This window comes from Leguminivora glycinivorella, chromosome 13 (genome assembly GCF_023078275.1).
Source record: "Leguminivora glycinivorella isolate SPB_JAAS2020 chromosome 13, LegGlyc_1.1, whole genome shotgun sequence".
Lineage (NCBI taxonomy): Eukaryota > Metazoa > Arthropoda > Insecta > Lepidoptera > Tortricidae > Leguminivora > Leguminivora glycinivorella.
The window spans coordinates 2,109,395-2,137,012 of NC_062983.1; the positions used below are offsets into that span (position 1 = coordinate 2,109,395).

General features: G+C 35.5%; 1 protein-coding gene across 1 annotated transcript in view; it reads left to right on the forward strand.

The window, feature by feature from the left end:
* LOC125232428 (hemicentin-1) overlaps nucleotides 1-27,618 on the forward strand; it is a 380,757-nt gene that overhangs the window by 98,108 nt on the left and 255,031 nt on the right. The window contains exon 2 of the mRNA XM_048138084.1: nucleotides 4,482-4,633. Coding sequence (XP_047994041.1) covers nucleotides 4,528-4,633 — 106 coding nt within the window. The 5' untranslated portion in view covers nucleotides 4,482-4,527. The remainder of the gene's footprint in view (nucleotides 1-4,481; nucleotides 4,634-27,618) is intronic.

Here is a 27,618-nt window from a genome sequence, read left to right on the forward strand (position 1 = left end):
GCTATTTGTTAGAAATGTTAGAATGAGAAAGTTATTTAACTCTCACGCTCTTGCTAATAGCGGCGTCGCGTCCTTATTTGACCTTGAAAGGTACGGCCATTGCAACAGAACCGCTTTGCTCGGAAGTCCATCTCACAAAAGTGCTTACAGATGGGATGACCGTACCAAACCAAGGTCAAATAAGGACGCTGATGTTTGTTAGAATGAGAAAGTTATTCAGCTCTCTCGCTCTTGCTAATAGCGGCGTCGCGTCCTTATTTGACCTTGGACTGTACGATTGCCTGTAAATAAATAAATACTTAAGCGTCGTGACATTACTTAAATTTTAAAATCGGTAAAATTGAAAGCACTAAATTAAAAAAAAACAAACTTACTTCATTGTGGTTGTGGTGCAGAATGTTTTCGACGTATTTGTTTCGTTCGACGCCACGTTTACTCACCGCTAGTCTCAAATCAAACAAGTTACTAAAGTGATGGCCGTGGCCGACACCGCTTGCGCATGGTTCCCCCCCAGCCCCACTATTCGTTCAAATTCTTGGAAATAGAAAAACCGAAATCATTTCGTTCCTGCGAACTGTTCTTCAAAGAACGTATCATTTAATTCCGTTCTTCGGAACGGTTCTCACTCATAAACCGAAATAATTCCGTTCCCGCGAACTGTTCTTTAAAGAACGTATTATTTAATTCTGTTCTTCGGAACAGTTCTCACTCATAAACGTTCGTTCACTGAACGAAAAAGAATACCGGTTAATGGAACCAGAAACGCAAAAATAAAGTTCTCGGGTCAACGTACGGAACTGTTCCGAAAAAAATACCGGTATCCGATCCCTGTTTCAAACATTGACGGTTACTTACAAAATTTCTGCTTAGGATACATAGTAAGACCAAAAAACAACGCTAAAGTTGAGGAAAAAAACATTAACCTCTCACAAGAACCGTCACTCATACTTTAAACGTTATTTTAACTTGACTTCTGCTCTCTCGTAATACTACGACACCCACTTGTAAGTTTATTCCTTGGACTTCATTTGAAACCTTGAACGGGAACTTTGAATTTAATTAGGAATATAAGGTTTTATGTATCCTCCTACTCACCTTTCAATGAATAAGTTACTTTATAGACGTGTGAATCTTGTGATACATATTCAAATATATGAATATACGGATGTATTCGTGTTAATATATCGCGATTGACAAATAATTTCGGATCATATGGAGACCCATCATCAGGCATGAGTGCTCGCGGCGGCTTGACTCCGTGCACTGCCCGCGCCGCTTGCCTCGTATTAGCCTGAAAGCATCCTTTTTAAAACGTACCTATTCCATTTTACGAGAGTATTTACTCAAAGGTATATAACATATTTACTTTTCTAGGAATGCATGAAATGCATCACATTACAGAACAACACTAAGAAATTTACATTCAAAGAAAAATGGAAGATGACGTTGAGAAAATTGTGATTCACAGAAAACATTAATAAAACAAATATCACAAGTGTGTTTACAAAGTAAAAATTAAGGTGTACATTTGAAAGTATGCATTTAAATGCTACCCCAGTTACGGAACAGGCGAAAGCATACAAATGCAAATAAAAATAAAAATAATCCAAACTCATAAAAGGCTACATTAGCAGTCTACTCAGTACATCGACCTTCGTGAAGCACGTAATTTTAAGATTGCTTTCCTTTCAGTATTAAATTTTCCCCACGAACGAAGATATTCGCGGACAGCCGAGTGGAAAAACTTTATTCGTGAAAGAAATTTCCAAGTCGGTGTGCATGTGAAGTTTATAATGTATGAAATAGTTTTTGTTTGACAAAGTTTAGAGTCTTGTAGAAAATTAGATTTCAGACAATACAAGGTACAAGATTTTAATCTTGCGGCGGTATTAAGCGGAATAACTTTAGTCTTCTGCCGAGTAAAGGATGTCTCACACTAGAAATTTTCTCATATTCTCCATTAAGTATATTTAATCACGTTATACAATTAGGTGCAAACCTTATAGAGAAATTGACACATTAGCATATTACTATGCTGTACTTACAATATACATACGTTTTTTAATTTTTGTAACCATTAGAGTACATAGGTTTGGATTCACATTTCGGTTAAATTTATAACCTGTTATTACCGTTTCGTATATTTAAATCTAGTCACAATCAAAAATACTTATTGAAAGTCGTCAAAGAAACATGGACATTTTGCTTTCAGTGATAATAACAAAATATTTCTCTACTTTGACATTTGGAAAAAAATGTATTCTTGAATAAAGCTATTTCATTACCAAGAAACACTGCAAAGGAACTAAATAAGAACTCAAAGCAGAAGTGCATTATAGTTTAAAACTTCGAACAATCGAATTGCTAAAATAAAAACACATTTAAGAAGAGTTTTGAAAGAAAGCGCTCGGAGCGTTTGTAAAATACTCTTCTCTCGTAAGTTGGGTAGAAATATGCCAGTAGCTTTGGAGTTGATAAAAAGTACTAGTTTTAACAAGTTTAATATTTAATGAGATGTAAAATTAATATATTGTATCAAAATGATTAATTGGAGGCATCAGGCACGTTAGAAGTAAGATTTAGTAAGACTTAATTTTCCGTTAGATATTCTTTCAGTTTTTTTTTTAAAGTACTATTGGATGATATGCAGCTGTCATTATTTAAAGTATTCACGTAAACAGGCAAAAAAATTTAAGTGGTCAAATATTAGACATAATTACGATGATTGTTCATTGGATATGTTATTGTCAAGAATGTCTTTAAAGAAACGTAACTTTTAACACAAATTGATCGGTACCAAATCGCAATGACAATCTAACTTACTTACTTCTTAAAATAAGATTTTCAAATACAGGACAGTCAGACAATTTTATAGATTTCCCAACGCCTGGTTGACGCGTCTGGTCACCAGAGGGCTGGCAGTTACTTTGGCCAGCGATTAAGCTTGGCCATTCAAAAAGGCAACGCTGCCAGCCTACTGGGCACCATTCCCGCTGACGAAGACCTGGGGAGCATTTTTTATTTGTAAATATATTTTAAGTTTAATTAGTTTTAAGTTGTACATAATACTGAATTGTGTTTTTATTAATTTTCTATACTAACAATACAAAAGTCAAGAAATGTTATTAATGTTGTCGCATTATCTTTATCACATTTTGTCTGCTTAGGATTAGCCATTTTGCATAATTTCGACACATTCCAACTGGCTAGCCAGGTGGAAATAAAATAGCTTTGCGTGCAGAGAGGTATTTAAGTAGGCAATAAAGCGACCTATGACATGTTGCTTTTAGTGAACTAATTTTATCTTTATTTATGTAGCACGTGTAAAATTGTGAATCATAGGATTAAATTTTATTGGCGAGTATGCATAAATAATATAAATTGTCGTTGGAATGTTCCCTGAGGTTAATCTTAAAATTTGAAATCATTTTCATCATAAATTGCATATTTTATATTGTGTTTGTAAAAAATGTAAGAGTTTTGAATGCTTCGCGGTTATATTTATTAGACTTATATCGACCGGGATAATAATATAGACCGTGATTACCTTTTTGATTTTTGTCGAGCTCCCGATATTTCGACGCAACCAAAGACGCGATTAAAGACCAGCCAGCGTTATTTAGAAACGCTGATGACGACCAACATGCTATTATCGACTATTTGACTTCGACACGATTTAACTTTTAGCAGTTACATTTTTGCGGCATTTGGTGTGGAAATACTGGGCCCTGGGGGCCAAACGCGCGTCAGCTATGCAAAGAGCTAGCGGCGGGCCTAATGGCGTCACAAGTGACCAGACTAGAGGGCTGGCCAATATTTTGCTCAACGCATAAGCATTGCCATCCAACGTGGCAATGCGGTCAGCCTTCTGGGCACACTGCCCGGTGGCACCGACTTGGCTGAGGTATTTAATTTATAAGTAAATTTAATTTAATTTGTTTTATTTATTCTTATTTCTAAGTTCATCTATAGGTAGTTGTAATATTGTTTGTTTTTCAATAAAGATTCTACTTTTAGATCTATAACTCTCATCTACTTCAATGTATGACTCCAACACGGATTTTACTTGATTTTCATTAAGTCCTACTTACTGATATGACGTGACGACCTTATCCTCCAACACCAAAAACCTCTTTATGTAATTTATTTACTTGTGGGAAACATTTTGCTTTAATTCTGACCTTTATTGTAAGTTGTAAGTTAGTCTTTCTTAACTACTTTAAGGTTCCTCTCATCTATAAGGTTAGCTGGAAGAGATCCCTTATGGGATACCTTTGTACCTCTATTTCTAACAATTGTATATAATAATGTTGTACACAATATAGTGATTACTACTACTACTACTGCCTCCATGCTTCCCAGTTCACAGCCGTTTTTGTCTAGTCATCAGCGCCAATTTCGCTGCGACATTTTATTACTTCCCTCCTGGCATCTAGGACGACAAAAGTTAGCTTCCTAACAACAATTTCATTTTGTTCCAGGTAATCAAGTGCAGTGTCAGTGTAGTGTAGTGAATGCGTGAGTGCCATGTGGGGTCGGCGGGCGCACGGCCATATCGTGGCCTGGCTCGCGCTGGTCTTAGGGACGATGGCGTTCGACACCGAGGACTTTCTCAGCGATCTTGATAAACCAGGTAACTAATTTTTGAACTTTTTTTTAATTAGCCTCTTTTAGTGTCCCACTGCTGGGCAAAGGCCTCCCCTCTTTTTTTCCACTCGACCCTGTTGTCAGCGTTTTCCCACCAGTTTGGGTAGAATGCGCCCAGGTCGTCCCGCCATCTCCTTTTTGGTCTGCCCGGACCCCGGCCTGCATCGGCTATGGTATTCCGCGGGTCTCAGACTGTCACCATTTTGGCCCACCTTTCCGGGTGCTTACGGCAAACATGTCCAGCCCAGTCCCACTTTAATTTAGTGGTCTTGACGCCAACATCTACAACTCCTGTTCTGGAGCGTAGTTCCGTGTTTCTGATGCGATCAGTTCTACGAACACTTAACATACTACGCTCCATATCGCTTTTGGAACTATAATAGACATAATAATTTAGTAAGCCTGCTGTAGATTTGAGCGGAGCGAGGCAGGAATGTGGTGAGAAAAAACATTATAGCACATGCTGCATCAGGGACGTATACAATAAGTCACAGTATAAGGACCACTCAGTAGTTACTCTCCGGCAGCAGCGACGCGAAAGGTACCTACTGCGTTCGAAAGCACGTGGTTGAACAAAATTACTATACGTAAATGTTACTGGAAGTCGTCCAAAGTAAAATGTTGTTTATAAATACTATGAACTATAAGTATTAGTATAATGATGCCACATTATATCAGTCAGAAAACACAAAAAATATCATTATGCATATTATTCAAAACCACTCGCACGTGTTGCGTACGTACACGATGCGCATGTGTGCATCCCGCGCGGCGTTGACATAAAACGTGGTGTGCACCACCGCTATTTAGGAGGTCAAATTTAATGCGGAGATCCACACAGAGCCGAAGTCATGAGTGCTAACACAGAATAACAGTAATTGTCTAAAGGCGAATTCGCACGAAGCGCTTTGCTTCTTCTTTTCTTATGCGCACTGCCAAGGAGTGGAATTCTTTGCCGGTGGCTATATTTTCGAGCTCATATGAACCGGCAACCTTCAAATTAAGGGTGAACCGGCATCTTCTGGGTGAGCTCACTCCGTTGTAGGCCACGTCTTTGCCTTTGGTTAGTCTGTGGTCAAGAGTAAGCCCATATAAAAAAAACCGGCCAAGAGCGTGTCGGGCCACGCTCAGTGTAGGGTTCCGTAGTTTTCCGTATTTTTCTCAAAAACTACTGAACCTATCAAGTTCAAAACAATTTTCCTAGAAAGTCTTTATAAAGTTCTACTTTTGTGATTTTTTTCATATTTTTTAAACATATGGTACCATTTCGTGGTAACTTATATGTTTAATTTTTTTTATTTGCTGTTTCTGTTTTCTTACTTGTGTATTTTGTAGTTATCACGAATAAATAATTGATTGATTGATTGATAGATTGATATGGTTCAAAAGTTAGAGGGGGGGGACGCACTTTTTTTTCCTTTAGGAGCGATTATTTCCGAAAATATTAATATTATCAAAAAAACGATCTTAGTAAACCCTTATTCATTTTTAAATACCTATCCAACAATATATCACACGTTGGGGTTGGAATGAAAAAAAAAATCAGCCCCCACTTTACATGTAGGGGGGGTACCCTAATAAAACATTTTTTTCCATTTTTTATTTTTGTACTTTGTTGGCGTGATTAATATACATATTGGTACCAAATTTCAGCTTTCTAGTGCTAACGGTTACTGAGATTATCCGCGGACGGACGGACGGACGGACGGACGGACGGACGGACGGACGGACGGACAGACAGACATGGCGAAACTATAAGGGTTCCTAGTTGACTACGGAACCCTAAAAAGGCATTGTCCTAAGTCCGAGCAGCGCATTGGGCCGCGAAGGCCTGCAGCGTCCAGAAGGCCAGGCTTTGTACTGCTGGATATCAAGGATTCAGGTTGAATATGAGGGCGCGCTTCGTATGTTTAAATGTCGAGCTGCATCCAACCCTATTAGGAACTCAGCTGAATGTAAGAGCGCACCTCGAAATTATTTACTTATATTATAGATAAGTTATGTGTATATAATTGTATATCACATCGAGATTTTTAAATTCCAGCACAGCCTTGATTCTCGTGTGACATTTTTATTCAAATCACCTTCATTGGAAAATCAAATTATATTGCAAAAAAATATTTCCAAAACACAGTCAAGTGCAAGCAATTTCATAGAAAATTGTGCCCCAAAAACATGTTACGGCTCATAATGATAAATTTTACGAATTCCATAAAATTTTAATTACTTAATGCTGTTGACGGTTTTTAGCAGATATCGGGTACAGTCAACAACACAGCTGTGAATACAAACAAAGTGCCAAAAATATGAATATATAGCTTTACAACCTGTAAATTAAGGTGTGTATAACATATTTGTGGCACTTTGTATTTACAGCTGTGTTGTTGACTGTACAAAGCGCTTTTATTTGGTTTGTAAACAAAAGCTTGGTTAACTTATTAATCAATTATGATAATGTGGTGTTTAATATGTACGCGATTGTTTTTGCTGCGTTGTTGATGGACATTCTGTAAACTTTTAGTAAAAATTCGTTAGTCATTCAGAAAAATGTAGGATTAGAGGGATTAAAGTCATGTTGCGAGATAAAGTATCACGGATGAATATGGAAGAAGCGGGAGAGGAAAGCCGAAGAATATGTGGATGGAGTGTACGAGAAATGATATGAAACGAATGCAAGTCTGATAGAGAGGTATGAAAGAAAAAACACCCTGCGCAGACCCCAAGTGATTGGGATAAGGGCAAGCGAATGATAAATACGTTAATAAAATCAAAATGCACTACTACTTCTTTTGAAAATTCAAAAAAATAACATTGAATAGAGAATTTCGGTTTAAATTTGCTTTCTAGACCAATATTTTTACGAATCCGGATCACACTAATGCGTGAGTATGCAATATCCGGATTCGGTTCGAATTTCCTACACAATTCATTTGACATCTATTCCAGTTTACCTGCTAAAGAACCACGAGTTTCAACAACTTTTTACAACTAACCAGTTTTCCACAATTAAAAAAAAAAACTCTCAAGAAACATAAAAATTCACGAGCAAATTCAAAACTGAATTTTTAAAAGCGCCATAATTACTTCACTCGAAACACCTCCAATGTTAGAGCGAGCTATTAAGATTATTTCTCCTTTTTCTTTCGCAGTTCGAAAGAAATTAAAGTTAGTCTGGAAAATGTTTCTTGCGTCTGATTCGCTAATTTAACTTCTATGCTTTGAGTTCCTTTGCTTGTCTGTTGATAAAATATAAATAGTAGCTTTTTATGAGTTTGTTTGAGTCTGTGTCGTGTTTAGCGAGAAAGGTGTGTTTAGTTTTGAATAATTTCTTGGTCTAAATAAATTGTTTTTTTTTTTTTTTTTTTTTTAATAAGGCTTTCAATAATTTTCTAAACTACTGAATCAGAAACGACGTGGCAATGATTTTACAGGCAGAAATGTTGATGAACGCCTCCAAATTTGTAAATTATTCTGACTGAGACTTAACACACGGCAACTGGATCTTTGATTCCGCGCTCTGCCATCTGAGATTCTGAGCCACCAAAATGTCACCTATAAGTAACTAACGGAAATGCCTATCTACTTATTAACCATATTATCATGTTTCTACATAATTTGGAAACATCAGATTGGCATAAGAATAATGAGAAAATTATTCTGTCTTACGTTTTACTTGAGTTACTTAAGATTAATTTTGCAAATTCCGACAAAATTGCTTTACCAGACTATATATCAATTTATGATAGTCCGAACAAAGTTCAAACTACAATCGTACGAATCCCAGGAGATTTCCCCAAAACCGGTCTAAAATAATAGATTAAACGTTCACGTACCGATGCTTCGTCTAATTGAAGACGATGTTATGTCTAATATAATCGGAATACATTCAAATTCATAGGTTTAAAAACCAGTATAAGAACCATCAAAGTTGGATGTAGCTATTATAGACTTAGAGGTCTTCTTATATTGGTTGTTCACTAGATTAATCTATACTTATGTGACCAAGAGGAATGGAAGACACAGCCTATGCATAAACAATGGGGTCGACACTACTAATATTAGGAGCATAATAAATGCACATAATTTTTGTTCGTGGAAGTGTATAATCGATGAAGTGTGTAGATGTAATAGGCGAGACGACTAAAAAAACTAATTAGTCCGTCAGTTAGATTATCAAAGAATTTTGGACACATATCTTTTCTTTTTTCTCATAAACGAAAAATGACGACAGTACAGTGCGTTGAAGTTTCGCGTGACGTCACGCCTAGGTACAATTTTTACTTAGAAGTGACGTCACAAGCCCCCACTCCGGAACTTTGATGTTCTATATCTTTGTATTTTTTTTATTAACTAGAAAAAGTGAAAACTACGTGTAATTGGACGTAGTATTTTTAGATGATCTAACTGACGGACTAAACAGAATGCCATTTTTTATGTAGTCGTCATCCCTATTGAACACGAGTCTAATTACTTGGTAAACTTGCGTTTTTAAATTAATGTAAAATGGAAAAATTCACACCTCCAGCAAGACTCGATCCCACGACCTAAGTACTGTTTTGCTGGAGCAGTCGCTAAGTCGCTATGACCAACGTTACGGTCAGTTTTGGTCGTAGTAAGTTACCCTGTTTACCTACTTTCTTCGTATTTTTCACATCCATGAGTTAGGATATCGAATAACATAATATCATCAATTTCTAATATTATTAGAAATTGATGATTATTCATTGTTTAAGTTTAATGATTCACGGTTATTTTTATAAGACTTATATTGACCGGGACATATACCTTGATTACCTTTTTAATTTTTTTTATTTTATCTTTGTCGAGCTCCCGACATTTCCCGATATTTATGTTTGTGTAAAAAACGAGTTAAGTAAGAATTAAAACAACGTAGTGCCACTGTGAGTGTATTGTGTTTGGACAGACCATCGAGTGTAAATGCGACCAGTGGTAACGCTGAGAGTGAACGCAGCCGAAGCGCGCGAAAAAGGGTAGATCGCGCGCTGTCTACGCAACTTTGACATCCACTCGCCTTCGTCAGTTTTCCGTGATCATGACGCATGCAACTGCGTCGAAATATCGGGAGCTCGACAAAAATTAAAAAGTTAATCACGGTCTATATCCCGGTCAATATATTAGTCACATGAGTTTAATATTGGCACCAAGCTATTGAGGAAAATTCGAGTAGGAAATGAAATCTGAAGTTATACCTCTATATTAGAAATAATGTTTATTCTGACAAAAAGTTTTACCTCAAAATGACATTAATTAAGCGTTTTAAATTACTATAATTAATGTAGGAATGTTCGTTACAATGGAATATAAATCAATTGTTATTCATAGTCACATTCCTTTATGATACCCGTAATGGCGCCATGAGGACAGTAAAATAAATGCATTCCGTCAAATGTTATATTGATGGATTTCTTCTCAACTTTTATTATGACTTTTTATAGTTCGTGGGTGGTAAGATATTTACCCACCCAGTGGGACATTGAAGTAGCTTACAGTGATTGTGGCAAAGATGTGATTGATATTGAAAAAATAGTTGATAAATATATACAGAGTGGGGCCTGTAACAAAGGCGAAGAACTGAACTGTAGGCTATTCTCCTTATACTGATCAACATTTGTTCGGCGACTTTTAAAAATTATGAAGTCTTAAAATTTTTAATTTTTCATACAAAATAAATATTAGCTTCAATGTACGCCATTATTGTTGTCATTGACGTTGTCTGTCAGTTCTGTCACACTTTATACTTAACAGAATTCGCAATACATTACCTCTTAGAAAAAACTTTCAAGGGTGATAAAAATCAAAATACAAGTTATTTTTAAAAGTCGCCGAACAAATGTTGATCAGTATAAGGAGAATAGCCTAGACTTCAATTCTTCGCCTTTGTTACAGGCCCCACTCTGTATAAAGTTCTCTCTACATTTTACTCTTCTAATACAATGAGGAATACACACTGAGAGAAATTTGCATTGTGAATTTAACAAGTTCGACTTGTTGCGGTTTTCCGTTTGAATCAGCCAAACGTATGTTTAAAACAATATGTGTCAGGTTGTTTTTATAAAATCGACTTGTTGATTCAAATATATTGCCGATTCAAATGACAAGTTTAGTAAATAAATAAATAAATGTTATAGGACATTCTTACACAGATTGACTGAGGCCCACGGTAAGCTAAGAGGGCTTGTGTTGTGGGTACTCAGACAACGATACATAATATTATAATATATAAATACTTATATACAGGCCTCGGATTATTTTTCGCATGGTAAGATGAAAGAAAACTATGGAGTCGATATTAAAACTAAACTTTAATTCATATTCAACTAATTTTCTTAGTCCCGTAATACTTTTGTCCCTTGTGCAGGTTGACCGATCGAAAATGTTAATCGAAAATTAATCTTACTGAATGTAATTAAAATTATTTATGTGGTGTGATTTGGGAAGCCTTTTGCTTGGTAAAGGGTTACATTTGTACATACCCTGTAACTATATCAAATTAGTTACTATTTTGTTTGGTTCAGACTACTTTGTTGCGGTAAACGTAATGCTAAGTACTAGCTGATTTATCAAAAATCATTTGCATGTCAATCATTCACGACGCGATGTGTCACTTAATTATTTATTGCAATCGGTGCGTGCAATAATTACGTGAATGAGTATGAGTATGGATATAAATAACAATTTAATTTTAATATCGACTCCATAGTTTTCTTTCATCTTACCATGCGAAAAATAATCCGAGGCCTGCCCTTATATACATACATAGAAAACATCCATGACTCAGGAACAAATATCTGTGCTCATCACACAAATAAATGCCCTTACCGGGATTCGAACCCGGGACCGCGGCTTAGTAGCTTGTTGTTTGAACCAAAGAGCATGTAGGCGCTATTTTAACCAAAAAACTTGTTGAACGAACATGAAAACTGGTTGTATTTTCTCTCAGTGCACTGTTAAAACTATTCGGTAGTATTCAAGTAGTTAGTACATTACGATTCTTATACTGACAGATTTTCACTATAAGATTCAACATGTCTCCTTTCAGTTCAGCCGGCGTATTATGCTTCCAATTTTATCGCCTATCCACGAGGATAAGAAATCTGTCACTCTCACACTGACATACTTACCAAACCGTGATGGATACTTTATCCACAAATATAAGTGATAAAATTAAATAAATAAATATTGGGGACAAATTACACACGTCAACTTAGCGCCAAACTAAGCAAAGCTTGTACTATGAGTGCTAAGCGACGATATAAATACTTAAATAGATAAATACAGTCATACTTATTATAAATTATTTCTTACCACCGTTTCGCTATCCGAAGGTTGTCTGTAAGAGATCGCTCTCTAGCGATAAGACCGCCTGTTGTAATCTGCTATTTTAGTCTTGGCTTTGTAAATTGCATCTTTTTTGTAGTGCACAATAAAGTATTATTATTACTATTATATTCTCTTTATTTATTTTAATTCTTAGGCTAGGTTTGTTATAATATGATTATAAAAGTAAAATACAAAACCACATACAAAACAATACAAAATATATAAACACATTATAAAAAACCTAACCTAGGGTGCCGCCAGCAGCGGGGCAGGGCCCAAGCTGCCGGTGGTTAGGGCTGCAGAGAGAGGAACCGTCGGACTATCCGCGCCGTGTCCAAGATCACCCACCGCCTTCTGCATCTGACCCTTGATCCAACCACCTAGCGAGAGTCTCTCGAGATGTTGGTCGAGACTCTTCGCTATGAGACCGTTCGCGTATTATTATTATTATTATATACATAGAAAACATCCATGACTCAGGAACAAATATTTGTGCTCATCACACAAATAAATGCCCTTACTGTGATTCGATCCCAGGACCGCGGCTTAGCAGGCAGGCTCACTACCGACTGAGCCAGACCGGTCGCATAATACGCCGGCTGTACATCTAAATTTTGTTTAACATTATCTAAACTATGTTGATAATGCAAACTATTCGTTCTACGAAAAACTTTCATACAGCGTTTTTCCACAAAATTTAATTTCGCATGCTAATGTCCTTAAAGTTGGAAATTTTAGATTAAAATAACTCTTCAAACCTTACGAACTATTTTAGATAGTTTGAACAATATTACAATTGAAAAACTTTAGTTTTCACATGAATAAACTTTTTACTTTTGCAATACATAGAAACAAAGTATAATTATTTACCTCAATATTAGGTACTATTAATTTGTCAATGCATTCATTCATAATTTCTCCATGCAATTTTGCAGCTGATAGTACATTCAAACGGTAGTGGATAAAAAATGTCATGCATTTTGGCTGTCTGGTTTTGACATTTGCTATAGGACAGATTTTTTGTACTATCTCAGTGTTGGTCTCATAATAGTACATTACGATACAAGTGCGTAAAATTATACCATATATTTTTATTAGACATAAAACTTAAGTAACAAATAAATAGTACAGTGCGTAAAAAAGGAAGTTCGAAACGAGTGGCGATAAATTAAAACACGACCGAAGGGAGTGTTTTAAATCGACACGAGTTACGAATTTCCTTTTTGCACGTGTATCGTACGACGTTTTTCAGTACAGATGAGCCTTCGAAGTTTCGACCTGGCATATAATGAACCACTTCTCGCACTAGTGCGTAAAAAAAGCACCATCTGTACTGAAAAATATAATACAGTACTCTGCACTGCACACCTCACATAGGTAGTTTACAAGTAATGCACAGGAAACAAAACAATTATACAGAGGATACAACAGGCGGTCTTATCGCTTAAGAGCGACTAAAATGTTGCTCACTTATTATGACCTACACAGTAAATTATTTCAGATGTAAAACGAAAGAGCCTGTACAATACCCCAATCAATTTGTAGGTATAATTTATTAAATTTTCAAATAATGAATTGATTTGGAACAAGCTGAAGTGTCTACAAATTATGATATGTATGTAAGGTACGGCGGGCAAATCTCGACTGGGGGCAAATGTAACTGATCCATTTTTTCCGTTATTACACTATGATGTTGAGTTCTACATGTATCCACTGAACAAGTGAACACGCCTACCATATATAACCGGTGGACACTATCTAATAATGCAAACATTGTAAAACATGTAAAATCTGGACCATTACATTTGCCCCCCAGTCGAGATTTGTCCCTCTGTACCCTTACCCAGCAGCCGTGAGACTCACCTAAAATAGTTCGCCACTTTTAAATTGCAAATTTTGTGAACGTGAAGACAAGTGTATATATTTTTTTCGCTTCATAATATTATACCTCAGACTATTTACTGTAACCTGAAATACGTGAAATGTTTGGCAAGCTCCGCACCTCTATAGAAAAGAAAGATACAGTAGGCTTACTGTTTCCCTCATGATAAAATATAATGGTGACTTTGACATAGGTATTTAATAGTACATTACGATACAAGTGCGTAAAAAAGGAAGTTCGAAACGAGTGGCGATAAATTAAAACACGACCGAAGGGAGTCCCTTCGGTCGTGTTTTAAATCGACACGAGTTATGAATTTCCTTTCCGCACGTGTATCGTACGACGTTTTTCAGTACAGGTAAGCCTCAGAAGTTTCGATCTGACACCAGTTCTCGCACTAGTGCGTAAAAAAACACCACCTGTAGGTACTGAAAAATTACTTTTTGTTTGAGACAGTTATTATACATAGTTATTACTTCCTTGTAATTTAATATAAGATTTTAATACGATATGGATCGGATTTGTTATTGTCAAAAACAACATTTTTATTTAATGAGACGGAGTCATATTTCATTGACAGTTTTGAAACAATTTTAAGCGGGTTATTCGCATATGAATAAAAAAGTCGCAATTACGATCGACATGTTTCGATCCATTTACAAACGGTTTAAAAATTAAAAAAAAAATAGAACTATTAAAATCTCAGGTACAGACTTCACTACTTCAAAAACATGTTAATTTTCGTATAATTTATTTTGTTCACTGTGGCTTTATCCACTTTGCACTTGGCGCTTCCCTCAAAAATGTGTTGAATCTAGGTGAGTTCACACCGTAATTAAGCTTGTACGAAATCCTCCAGCCTGATTCTGTTTTCACAACTTGTAACAGAAATATTCTTCTTTTGATTCGACCTTGACCACTCAGTTTAAAGACAGGGGGGTTACCATGACGTAGTAAAGCCGTTCAGTTTAGGTTGAGAGAGAGGGACCGAGCTATGTAACTGCTATAGCTGTGTCCCTTTCTCTCAACCTAAACTGAACGTCTTTAGTACGTCATGGTAACCCCCCTGTCCGCTCATGAAGCGGGGCGGGGCGTGCGGCGTGCATGTCAAACAATTGACGCTCACACAAGTGTCATGAGCGCTAGTAACCTAGCGGTAAGTACGTGAGACTTTCGTTCCGGAGGTCGTGGGTTCGAACCCCGGCTCGCACCAATGAGTTTTTAGAATTTAGTTCGTGAGGAATCCGGACAATAAGGTCTAGTTTATCAATTATTTTGGAAGGTCAGATGGCAGTCGCTTTTGTAAAAACTAGTGCCTACGCCAAATCCTGGGATCAGTCGTCAAAGCAGACCCCAGGCTCCCATGAGCCGTGGCAAATGCCGGGATAACGCAAGGAGGATGATGACAAGTGTCCTGAGTCGACGCTCCGTAGGGTGAACACACGCTTGCGCGCCCCGCCGAATTTTCCGCTCCGCGCGTCCCATCAGGCCTCATAACTGTTGCATGAAGTACGAGTATGCAACAAACTCGCATGTGAGATTTTACCAAACACCAATACGATTAAATGTCATATCAAAACTTAGATTAGATTAGATTTTTAAAATTAAATGGCCTCAGTCCCATTGGTGGGACTATTTTGCCAGTGTCAAGGTGATATAAGCTAATTGTTTTAAGATTTTGGTACGGTAAGTACGACAGTGTTCGGTAGTTGGGACTTGTAAATTGATAGCTAGATTTTACAAGGGCACGTGGACTATCGGCCGTTGACGACAAAAAAGGGGCAAAACGCGTTTCGAGATTAATTCTTCATCAACTTCTCACTATAATATTAGTTTACTGCATAATAAGCTATCGATATTACACTTTAAACAACATTAATGAGCAAAAGAAGGAGAAATTATTCACGACACGATACCGCTAAGATGGCGCCCGTAACGGAAGTCATATCAAAACTTATTTCCAGCCGTAACAAATCGATACCGTAGATTTGGCCTCCCTAACAAAATACGTCAAAATATAATGTGGCCACGAAATTGACAATTTTAGTCTCGCATTTTATTACCGCGAGACCTATGAGAGGGATTTTCGGACATACTTTAGATTTATTTAGAGGTAAAATATTTTTGTTCATTCGCTAGGGTATGCCAGGCTTATTTCGTCTGAGAATTTTAGGCGTTTCAGTGAAACGGACTAGGAATTTATGTAGATTTTGCGGGTGACCTTTCAAAGTTCAAGGATTAGATACTTACATAGATTTAGTACTTTTTTTTATTATTATAAATGGGCTTACTCTTGGTCACAGACTAGCCAAAGGCAAAGACGTGGCCTACGATGGAGTGAGCTCACCCAGAAGATGCCTATTCACTCTTGATTTGAAGGTTTGCGTTGTTTTAATGTTTTTGTAACGTTTGTCCTTTAAATATTGCATATCAAAAAGTTAAGAAACTTTTTACTTGGCACCTTAAAGCTGGATTGAATGCATGATTTACATTGCTATAAAATTGTAGTCAAGAAACCGAGATCGTTTCCGCCGTGACGGAGTGGCTTAGTGGTTCAGGGCGTTAGCCGCGCAAGCTAAAGATGCGTATTCGAATCCTGTTTTCACTAGAGGACTTCTATTAAAGCTATATAATATCTGAAACGATCTTATTTTTGATCCTTAACGCAAAAACGGCAAGGAATTATAAGTTTGACGTGTCTGTCTGTGTGTCTGTTTGTGACATCGTAGCTCCCGAACGGATGCACCGATTTAGATTTAGTTTTTTTTGTTTGATAGCTGAATAAGTCTCCCCTGTTTTCCGCCACTCGTCACGGCTCTGTGCATGCTCTCGCCAGCCGCCACAAAAGCAATTGCAGCATGTACTAAACAGCAGAATCATTCCGTATAGTCTAGAGCCAATTTGGCCACAAGTCGTCTCCTTCACGATTTTCGTCGACATCTCTTCTAAATACCTAAAACAGGTATGGATATGTTCCTCGTTCTCTTCAGATTACGAATTGACCTGTTTTAGTTTAAGGAGGGGGGGACGGGTCGAGAAAAAGGGGGGAAAGATGGCGACCGACCATCATAGATATTTATTCACATCTCGAGTCCTATGGCACCAATCTGTTCGTGCGAGGTGTCATTTGAAAGCTTATTAAACCTACTTTAATTGTTTTCAAATAACTATGCTCATAAAAGTAACCGTTTAGGAAATATTTGAAAATATTTGTTTTTTTATCGCGCATGAATTGCACAAGTACTAGTAAAAAATGCGTCTAACTCAATAAACAATAACTTTACCGCAATTGATGTTATTATAAAATTTTTGCGTCTATTCATGCTCTTTCTAAAAATATAAGTTTCATTGGTATATGATAATATATAACCATGTAATTAAGAATTTTGTTTGGCAGGGGTTATCCTCCAGGTCGCATAAACGGGCGCTGACCGTAGTAAAGTATTCAATATTTTTGAGGTCTTATTTTACGGATCCATATAGGAGAGGTATCGTTTGAAAGATAATTAAACCTACTATAATTGTTTACACATAATAACTATAGTATTAAAGGTAGCTGTTTACATAATATTTGAAAATATGTGTTTTTTATCGAGCATGAATCGCACAAGTACTGGTAAAAAATGCTTCTAAGTCAATAAACAATAACGTTACCGCAATTGATGTAATTATAAAATTTACGCCACTATTCATGAGCTTTTTAAAAATATAAGTTTTATTGGTAAGTGATAATATAACCATTAAATTACGAATTTTGTTTCGTAGTGGTCACTCCGCCGGTCGCATAAAAATGAGCGCTGACCGTAGTAAATTATTCAATATTTTTAAGTTCTTATTTTACGGATCCATATATGTAAGAGATATCATTTGAAAGCAAATTAAACCTGCTATAATTATTTTTTAATAACTATAGTTATAAAGGTAGCTTTTTACAAAATATTTGAAAACATGAGTTTTTTTTTCGAGCACGAGTTGCACATATACAGATAAAAAATGCTTCTAACTTAATAAACCATAACTTTACCGCAATTAATATTATAATAAAATTTACGCGAAATTTCATGCGCTTTCTAAAAGTATAAGTTTTATTGGTGTATGATAATATATGACCAAGTAATTACGAATTTGGTTTAGCAGGGGTCACTGCGCCCTGTCACGATATTGGGTGCTGACTGACCGTCGCCAAATTTTCTACGTTACTCAGATCCTATTTTACTGATAAATTTGTGAGAGGTATCATTTGAAAGCATATTATGCGTACTATCTTTATTTCTAATATTTAAAGTCGAAACTGTAGAAGTTTACAAAATATTTGATTAGTAATATGTGTATTTTACTGTGCATGAATAGCATTGGCATTGATAAGACACGCTTCTAGCTCAATAAATTATAGTTTTCCGCAATTGAAATAATAACAAAATAAACGGAAAATGTATGACTTACACAAAAAATAAGTTTGGTTTGTATTGCATAAACAATTAATTTGAATTTGTTCAGCTCACCTACTGCGCACCATCATATAAATGGATGTCCACCGTCGTTGCCTTTTTCAGATTTTATTTCACTAATCGTATATTCATAATAAATATAATCTATCACGTATCGAATTTACTTATATACTTAATTGATCAGTAAAATAAAATCTGTAAAATGATGAAAAAATTAAGGCAACGGCGGTGGACATCCGTTTATATGACGATTGACCGTGCGCAGTGGGTATGGTGGACAAATTAACATTAATTGTTTAGGCAAAACTAACAAAACTCATTTTTTGTAAAGGCCATACATTTTGCGGTTCATTTCGTTATTATATCAATTGCGGAAAAATATAATTTATTGAGCTAGAAGCATGTTTCACTCGTATCAGTGCGAATGCTATTCATATACAGTAAAAATACACATATTGTCAAATATTTTGTTAACTTCTACAATTACGACTAAAATTATTAAAAAGCAACGATAGTACGCATAATATGCTTTCAAATGATACCTCTCACAATTTGATCGCTAAAATAGGATCTGAGAAATACGTAAAATTAGGCGACGGTTAGCACTTATTTACGTCACGGGGGTGCAGTGACACCTGCTAAACCAAATTCGTAATTACTTGGTTGTATAATATCATACATCAATAAAACTTCTATTTTTAGAAAGCATATGAAATGTCCTGTAAATCTTAAAAATTATGAAAACGGCAACGAAAATGGTCATCCATGTATATTGTATATGACGGTGCGCAGTGAGTATGATGGATAAATTAACATTAATTGTTTATGCAATACTGACAAAACTTATTATTTGAAAAGGTCATACATTTCACCGTTTATTTTGTTATTATATCAATTGCGGAAAAAATATAATTCATTGAGCTAGAAGCATGTTTTACTCACATCGGTTCCAATGCATATTTTCAAATATTTTGTTAGCTACTACAGTTACAACTAAAATTATTGAGAACTAATGATAGTACGCATAATATGCTTTCAAAAGATTCCTGTTAAATAAAATAGGATCTGAAAAATATAGAAAATTTGGCGACGGTCAGCATCCATACGTGGCCGGGCGCTGTGGCCCCTACTTAACCATATTTGTAATTACTTGGTTATATAATATCATACACCAATAAAACTTGAGTTATTAGAAAGCGCACGAAATTCCGCGTAAATCTTATACTAACATCAATTCCGGAAAAGTTGTTGTTTATTGATTAAGAAGCATTTTTTACCAGTAGGTACTTGTGCGACTCATGGTCTATAAAACACATATTTTCAAATATTTTCTAAACAGCTACCTTCATGATTATAGTTATTTATAAAAAAATATAGTAGGTTTAATTAGCTTTGAAACGATACCTCTCGCATATGGATCCGTAAAATAGGACCTCAAAAATATTGAATACTTTACTACGGTCAGCGCCCATTTCTGCGACCGGGCAGAGTGACTCCTGCTAAACCAAATTCGTAATTACATGGTTATATATTATCATATACCAATGAAACTTATATTTTTAAAAATAGCATGAATAGACGCGAAAATTTTATAATAACATCAATTGCGGTAAAGTTATTGTTTATTGAGTTAGACGCATTTTTTTCTAGTACTTGTGCAACTCATGCGCGATAAAAAAACACATATTTTCAAATATTTCGTAAACGGTTACTGTTATGAGTATAGTTATTTGAAAACAATTAAAGTAGGTTTAATAAGCTTTCAAACGACACCTTGCATGAACAGATTGGTGCCATAGGAGTCGAGATGTGAATAAATATCTATGATGGTCGGCCGCCATTTTTCTCCCCCCTTTTTCTCAACCCGTCCCCCCCTCCTTAAACTAAAACAGGTCAATTCGTAATCTGGAGATAACGAGGAACACATCCATATCTGTTTTAGGTATTTAGAAGAGATGTCGACGACTTTTTGTAAAAGAGGTCGTTTGGTCCCTGACTAGTACGGTTCGGTGCAGGGAATCGTATCTTTTGTACTAATAGTATACTACATAAGCCTACTGCTTACGTCAGGTTCATATCATGTTGCCCAGCAGTGGGACACACTAATAGGCTATTTAAAAAAAAAAAAAGCTGAATAACTCGGGAGAGTTCTTAGCCATAATCCATGAAAATCAGTCCAGTAGGAACATTTTTATGTTTGTGGTTAGGTTAGTTAGAACATCAAATTTTAATGTGTTACTTTTTCTGGCCTGCGAAAAGTAACGCAGGTGACTGTACTTACATGACGTGTACTTTGGTTCATATCATACTTAAAATGAAGTATAAAGCTTGCACATTAAATTTAAGTTCCTCATATAGGACATTAAGCTTTTAATATCTATAAATCTTACCCAAAACCGTTATTGGAGCCTTAAAACAAACATTTATTGCCGTCACTGCTTACTAGAGTTGTGCCGTTCATTGAAAAGATCGCTTCACTAGTACGATCTCCGAAATGTACTACTTCGTTTATTTAGTACATTTAGTATAGGTAGTAGTACACCGAGAGAGCGAAAGACAAATTTGAGCATATGGCATACGGTACCGCTCGCTCGTATTAGCCGAGAGCTGATCGACCGTCTTCGCGCGCTCTCGGTCCGAGTCAGTCGGTTCTAGTTCGGTTGCGGCTGGATCACACAGATCGCTTTGCTGATTCTCTCATCGACTCTTCGCTCCTTTCACTCCCATTCTGTTGCGCATGTGTGAGTGTACTAAATGTACTAAACAGCAGAATCATTCGGTCGGTTCGGTGGAGGGAATCGTGTCTTTTGTACTATTAGTACGTGTACTACATAAGCCTACTGCTTACGTCAGGTTCATATCATGTTTATATCGAATAAAAGTCGGTAGAAGTAAATTACAGTTGTGATCTGCCCGCGTCCGTGCTTTAAGCCTTTGATGTATTATCTGGGGGTATAAAAATACGCGTATGACGGATTTAGGGGTACGTGGGTGTAGGACCTTTATAATGTTTATTTATTTTAATTTAAAGTTAGTAAAACTCGATATTACACACTAACTTAACCTAAACGTCATGTTATTAAAAATAAATTTACCACAAAATTTAAATTTAAAAAAAACTTCCGACAGTTCATCAATTTCCGTTAAACATGGCTAAGAACACTCCCGGTTTATCCGTTCAATAGCTAGACAGATACATACAAAGACAGATAGACAAACAGTTTTTGCGTCGGATTTTAAAATAAGAGAAGTGTGAGGTTAAATAATATTCACACAATTCCATTATGTAAATTACAAATTGAAATAAACATCATACACGAAAGAAAAAACGACCAATTCCACCGGTGGCCGAGCTGGGAATCGAACCCATGTCTTCAATTTACGTGGCTAACGTCTTTACCTCTACACCACCCGGCTACTACGCCTCGCAACCCAGTTCTGCATTAAAATCCATACTCCATACTAATATTATTAATGGGAAAGTGTGTGTGTCTGTTTGTTTGTTTGTCTTTCGAAAATGGAGCGACGAATTGACGTGATTTTTTAAGTGGAGGCACTGGAAGGGATACAGAGTGACATAGGTTACTTTTTGTCTCTTTCTCACCTCCCACTTTCGTAAAATGGGGGGTGGAAGTTTGTATGGAGCAATTGTAGAATTTAACGCGAGCGAAGCGGGCAAATGCTGGTAAATAATAATTATGAAATCAAAACATTTCAATTTGTTTCCCCGCATGTCTTGTACGCGAAAGAGATGTGAATTAATTACACTCATTACATTTTAGCTCAGTAATGACTTTATTATTATGATGTTTGCGTGTTTCATGCCGCAAATATTAAATACAAGCAAAGCAATGCTGTTTTATTTTCCATGTAAATATACTTTGTTTGCTGTTTATTATTGGGCATGAAATGTAATTGTGTTGTGCGCCAAACCATATAGTTTTATATTTAAAACATTTATTTGAATTCCGATATTATTTATTAGTGATAAAACGTGTTGAATCCCGAGAAAAAAAAAAGAAAATCACGATATATATATATATATATATCTCGCTTAAAGTCTAGCGTAATCATTAGAATCTCTTAAAAAAATAACTTTCAAAGAAGAAGTAAGGCAGTCGGGTGGTCTAAAGGTAATGACGTTAGCCGCGTAAGCTATACACCCGGGTTCGATTCCCGTCTCAGCCACTGATGGACTAGGTTACTTTTTTCTTTTTAACCCCCGACGAAAAACGAAGGGGTGTTATAAGTTTGACGTGTCTGTCTGTTTGTCTGTCTGTCTGTCTGTCCGTCTGTCTGTCTGTCTGTTTGTCTGTCTGTCTGTGTGTGTGTCTGTCTGTGGCATCGTAGCTCCCGAACGGATGAACCGATTTAGATTTAGTTTTTTTTTGTCTGAAAGCTGAGTTAGTCGGGAGTGTTCTTAGCCATGTTTCATGAAAATCGGTCAACTATGTCGCAGTCGGGGGTTTTTTCAAAATTTTAATTTTGTGTTTAGGTTAGGTTAGGTTATATGAAATAGTATCCATTTTAGTTTCTCAAACAATCCAACGCACGGTGAATTCGCCGTTGGAAAGTCTGTGAAAAACGACGAAATGCTATCTTTGAAAAAGGACGGCTAGTAATTTAAAATCTAATGGTAATGAATGATGAAAAATGGGCTCCCTGGAGTAACTGTACTACACGATCATAAAAAAATTATCTAAATAAAACTAAGTGCCTTTTCACATTATCCTATCCAATATTTATTTATTTATTTAAACTTTATTTCACATAAATAAAAAAATGTACAAATGGCGGACTTAATGCCTAATGGCATTCTCTACCAGTCAACCATCGGGGCAAACAGAGACAAGTAAAAATGGTGCAAAGAGAATGAAAAATAACAAAGATTAGAATTAATCGAAAACAGCTGAAGTACTATACAAAATAGTGATAAAATACATAAATAAAAATATTATACATATATACTTAATAAACTTATTATATAATGAATACATACAAATATTATCCATATACTAATATTGATGGATGCTACTCGAACTCTTGTTTCAGCAGATACTGATGTACCAACCGCTTGAAAGCTAACTATTTCTATTCTATTTATATTTATTTATTTATTTATGCCGCCATCTTTGGTTTTTTCCTTTGAAATCCTTACGACATCTTCCATCCCTCCTTTCTATCGGATCGGATAGTGTGAAAACGCACTAACGTCTAACAATGACACTATTTACTTATAATGCAAAATATATTCCATCAAGTATTAGAAAAAATATTATAAATAATTTAAATCGTGAAGCTCCTGTGCTAACATTTAAAATACGGAACCCAAGTCCAAAAATTCTGTTCAATCCCACCCATAAGCCAGTAAGTACTTCGCGTGACAACCGCCCATAAAATCTAACTATGAGAATATATGCCCGACATGTATGCCCTTCCCAAGGTTTCGACGTTTTGTACAACCCTACCTGTGTATTACAAAAATACAAATGTAATAATTCATAATATTATAGGGCTGTCGACGAGCGTCCGAATGATTTAATGTATTCTTTGTTTGTTGGTTAAATGGTTTTGTTCTTTTTTAAAGGGTTGTTTATAGGTGAGGCGATTAACTTTTTTGTTCAATTAATTTGTCATCATTTTCGGGATAGACTCGTTATCTTTATAAACAGCATTTAACTCTGAAAAATATTCAATAGTTCTAATTTTTTTTTATGGAATAGGAGGCAAACGCGCAGACAGGTCGCCTGATGGTAAGCGATCACCGCCGCCCATGGACACCCGAAACACCAGAGGTGTTGGAGGTGCGTTGCCGACCTTTAAGATGGGTGTACGCTCTTTTCTTGAAGATTTGAAGGTCGTATCGGTCCGGAAATACCACAGGCGATAATTCATTCCACAGTTAAAGTAGAATGAATTAAAGTTTTCTTTAAAATAAGCTTAGAATTAATTAAAAATTAATGTATATTAAAGGTTTATTAGACAAGATATTCAAAATAGCACATTTGTCCTTGAGTTGCAGGCGTCCATAGGTTACGGTGACCGCTTTCCACTAGGCGGACCGTATGCTTGTTGCCACCGACGTAGTATAATCCAATTGTTTATGCTTCTAATCGAAAGAAATGCAAATAATGCCTCCCCTTGATATTACCGACTCCCGATTTTGAAAAATGTAAATGAAAAATATTGTATTTCCTTAAAAAAGGTTTACAATATTCCCATCAGTGGTTGGGACTTCCCTTTAGGTAAGTAGACCTGTATTGGGATGCCCCTCTCCATAACTAACAGTCATATAGTAATCTATTTTTCAGAGAAATTTTACATAGGTATATCTATTTCTTTTTTTTTATTATTAATAAGCTAATAAATAAGCTAATTAATTTACTTTATACAAACTAAACGCTTATAATACTTTTTATTATTATTTATTGTATTTTATGTTTCCTCTGGCCAGTTATTCAGGACATTATCCAGATAATTTAATAGTAAATTATATTTAAACAAGAAAATTCTTATATTATCTTAATGTAAAGTAGTAACAATGAAATTAACTGAACTTTTACACCGCAGAAAGGAAATCGCATTACTCAAACAAGTCTCCTATAACAGTGAACCAATCGCATGAAAATTAGTTTCATTAAAACCTAGGAGCGTATAATTTAGTTTGCTCTGAAGCCAAATTCAGAAATAGAAATTTAAGACCAGTATAAAACAGGTAATTTAGTCTTTACTAAAAACTAAATTACCTGTTTTATACTGGTCTTAATCTTTAGAGTTGATTTTATTTCAAAATCTAATTAAAAAATATGACTCTATTGTAGTAATGTATAAAAAAAAAATATAATAAAAACAATAATACAAATCATAAACAAAACCTTAAACTAAAAATAAATACGTAAGGAAACAAAAAATATTAAGAACTAAGTAATCTCCTTAGGCATGGTGCCGTAGATATTGGCAGCATTTCCTCGTTGTATCGCAAGGCTTATTCTTTGGGCGAGGAAGCTGCCAGCCCTTCGGTCACCGCTGAGCTCTGACAGTTTTTTTTTAAATTTCCTTAAATAAATTTAAGGCGTTCGGACCCCACGGGCCAAGGGTCTCAACGCCAAATGGTACGAAATGCCAAAAGGCCAAAAATAATCAACATGATTTCGATATCATTTCTTCAAGTGAAATGCATATTCCAGAATAAGTCCCTTTAAATAAGAGTTTTTATTCACCGCAGATAATATGGCGAACTTTACCGATTCGCATTTATAACTCTTTTTATGGTTTTCGCTGCGAGGGGTAGAAAGAGGGTGCTTAAGTGACATTGTCGAAGGGACAGATGACATAACGATAGATAGGTACACCACTTCCTGTTTACCACAGATTCTTCGGAAGGCCACATCTTTGATTTACAGCAAATGATAGGAGTCACAGCCCATCCCACTCTAATTAATATAGAAAAGGACAGTTCTGATAATCTAACTCGCGGACGAAATGCATAACATGTTCATCACGGACTGGCTGCACCCACGCTGTGTTAAATTATATTTTATATTTACTTAAATGAAATTTATGGCATTCCTATTTAAAACAGACATGCATTTGATTCCTTAAGGTATTTCTTAATGAACCAAAAAAATTAATGTTTAAGTAATTTAAGTAATAAATCGATAAGTTTAGACTGCTTTTCGGCTGTTCATAAAAATATAATTCATTACTAAGGCCGTATACTGATCTTGTTCTTACCACCCTGACTTATAACTGTATAAGTGAGAGTTTTGGCTCCGAGTAAAAATCTATTTAATGGCATTTTCATAATTGGGACCGTTTTGTGACGACAGTTAAGAATAAAATTTGTCTAAAAACTAACTTTTTTCGTGTTCTAAATGTAGATTATTGCTTACAGTTTATATAGTTTTACACAAAAGAAATATTTTTATTGAAATTTCATGCAATTTAATTGTCGTCACAAAACTGACATCGAGTTAATTTTTGTTAAGAACTTTTAGTAATTTAGGGTTCAAATTTTTGAAAATGCCCTTAAAACTGACAGAAAAAGTCTAACTTCTTATTTAAACAAAAGTACAAATGGCTTTTCTCATATTGCTTATGCAATCTGTGCCATCGTCTTAAGATTATGTAGCAGTAATGAGGGAATTCAGGGCTATCGTCCCAATTCTTATTCGCGTTTTCGGCGCTAATTCTACGGCCGTCTGTTTTTCTTTTCGGGCTTTTATCTTCCGTTTTTGGCGTGTTTTTTTGTTTTAATGAATTCTGTCCTTTTTTTTAAAAAAAAAGACGGGAGATGGTGTTTTTAAGTTGGAAGTTTGTGTTTCGAATTTTGAGGGATGGTTGATAAATACACATACTTCCTGTTTGACAAAGAAAGTAAGTAATTTATATTCGATTCGTATTTTAATATATTTTTAATCATAATCAACGTTAAATTAGCTAAAAAAATCAAAAGCTAACTAATTGTTTTTATTTATAAATCATTTTATAAAAAAATTGTTCATTTATAGTTTTATTTTCACCTTTATTATTTAATTAATAACTGTGCGATTTTTTTGGTTATTGAAAATATTCCAGTTATAATCATGTCAATTTACGAAATTAGTTTTTATTTATTTCCAAAGTACAAGAAATCCTTTTAACACTAGGTAATAATCAAGACTCTTAACAAACAAAAACAATAAATAATGTTAAATACGTCTACGGTTACAAAACTTACAAATTATTATTTAGAGTTAGAAATAATTTTCCCATTAACAAAACATTTAAAAACATAATACACAATTAAATATTCAATCGTACAAATTATAACGTTCAGAATTATGAATAAATTAGTTGTATTGTTTATTATATCCGGTGGATGTCGTAAATGTCGTAAACAACAAGTTTATGATATGTGGTGGAATAATAATACTAACATAGGAGTCGAACTACATTGTACCTTGTTAAAACAAAGATGGTCCACTAAAACGCGTTGATTCAGTATCAAATTTTGGACAACGGGATTCCAGAAGTTCATTTATTAACCGCCTTCCAAATCTCAAGGGAAGGGGTTCTCAATTCGTCTGTTTTTTTTTTTAATGTTTGTTCCTCGACATCTCCGTCGTTACTAGACCGATTTTCAAAATTTTTTTTTTTCATTGAATGTATATGCATACAGATTGGTCCCATTTTTCTCAGAACCCAGTTTTGGTGGTGGGATCCTGGAGAAATCGAGGGAACTCCTCAAATTAACGAACACAACATTAGCTATTAACGTAAACACAACACCCGAGAGCACCGCACGCATGTTATCGAGGA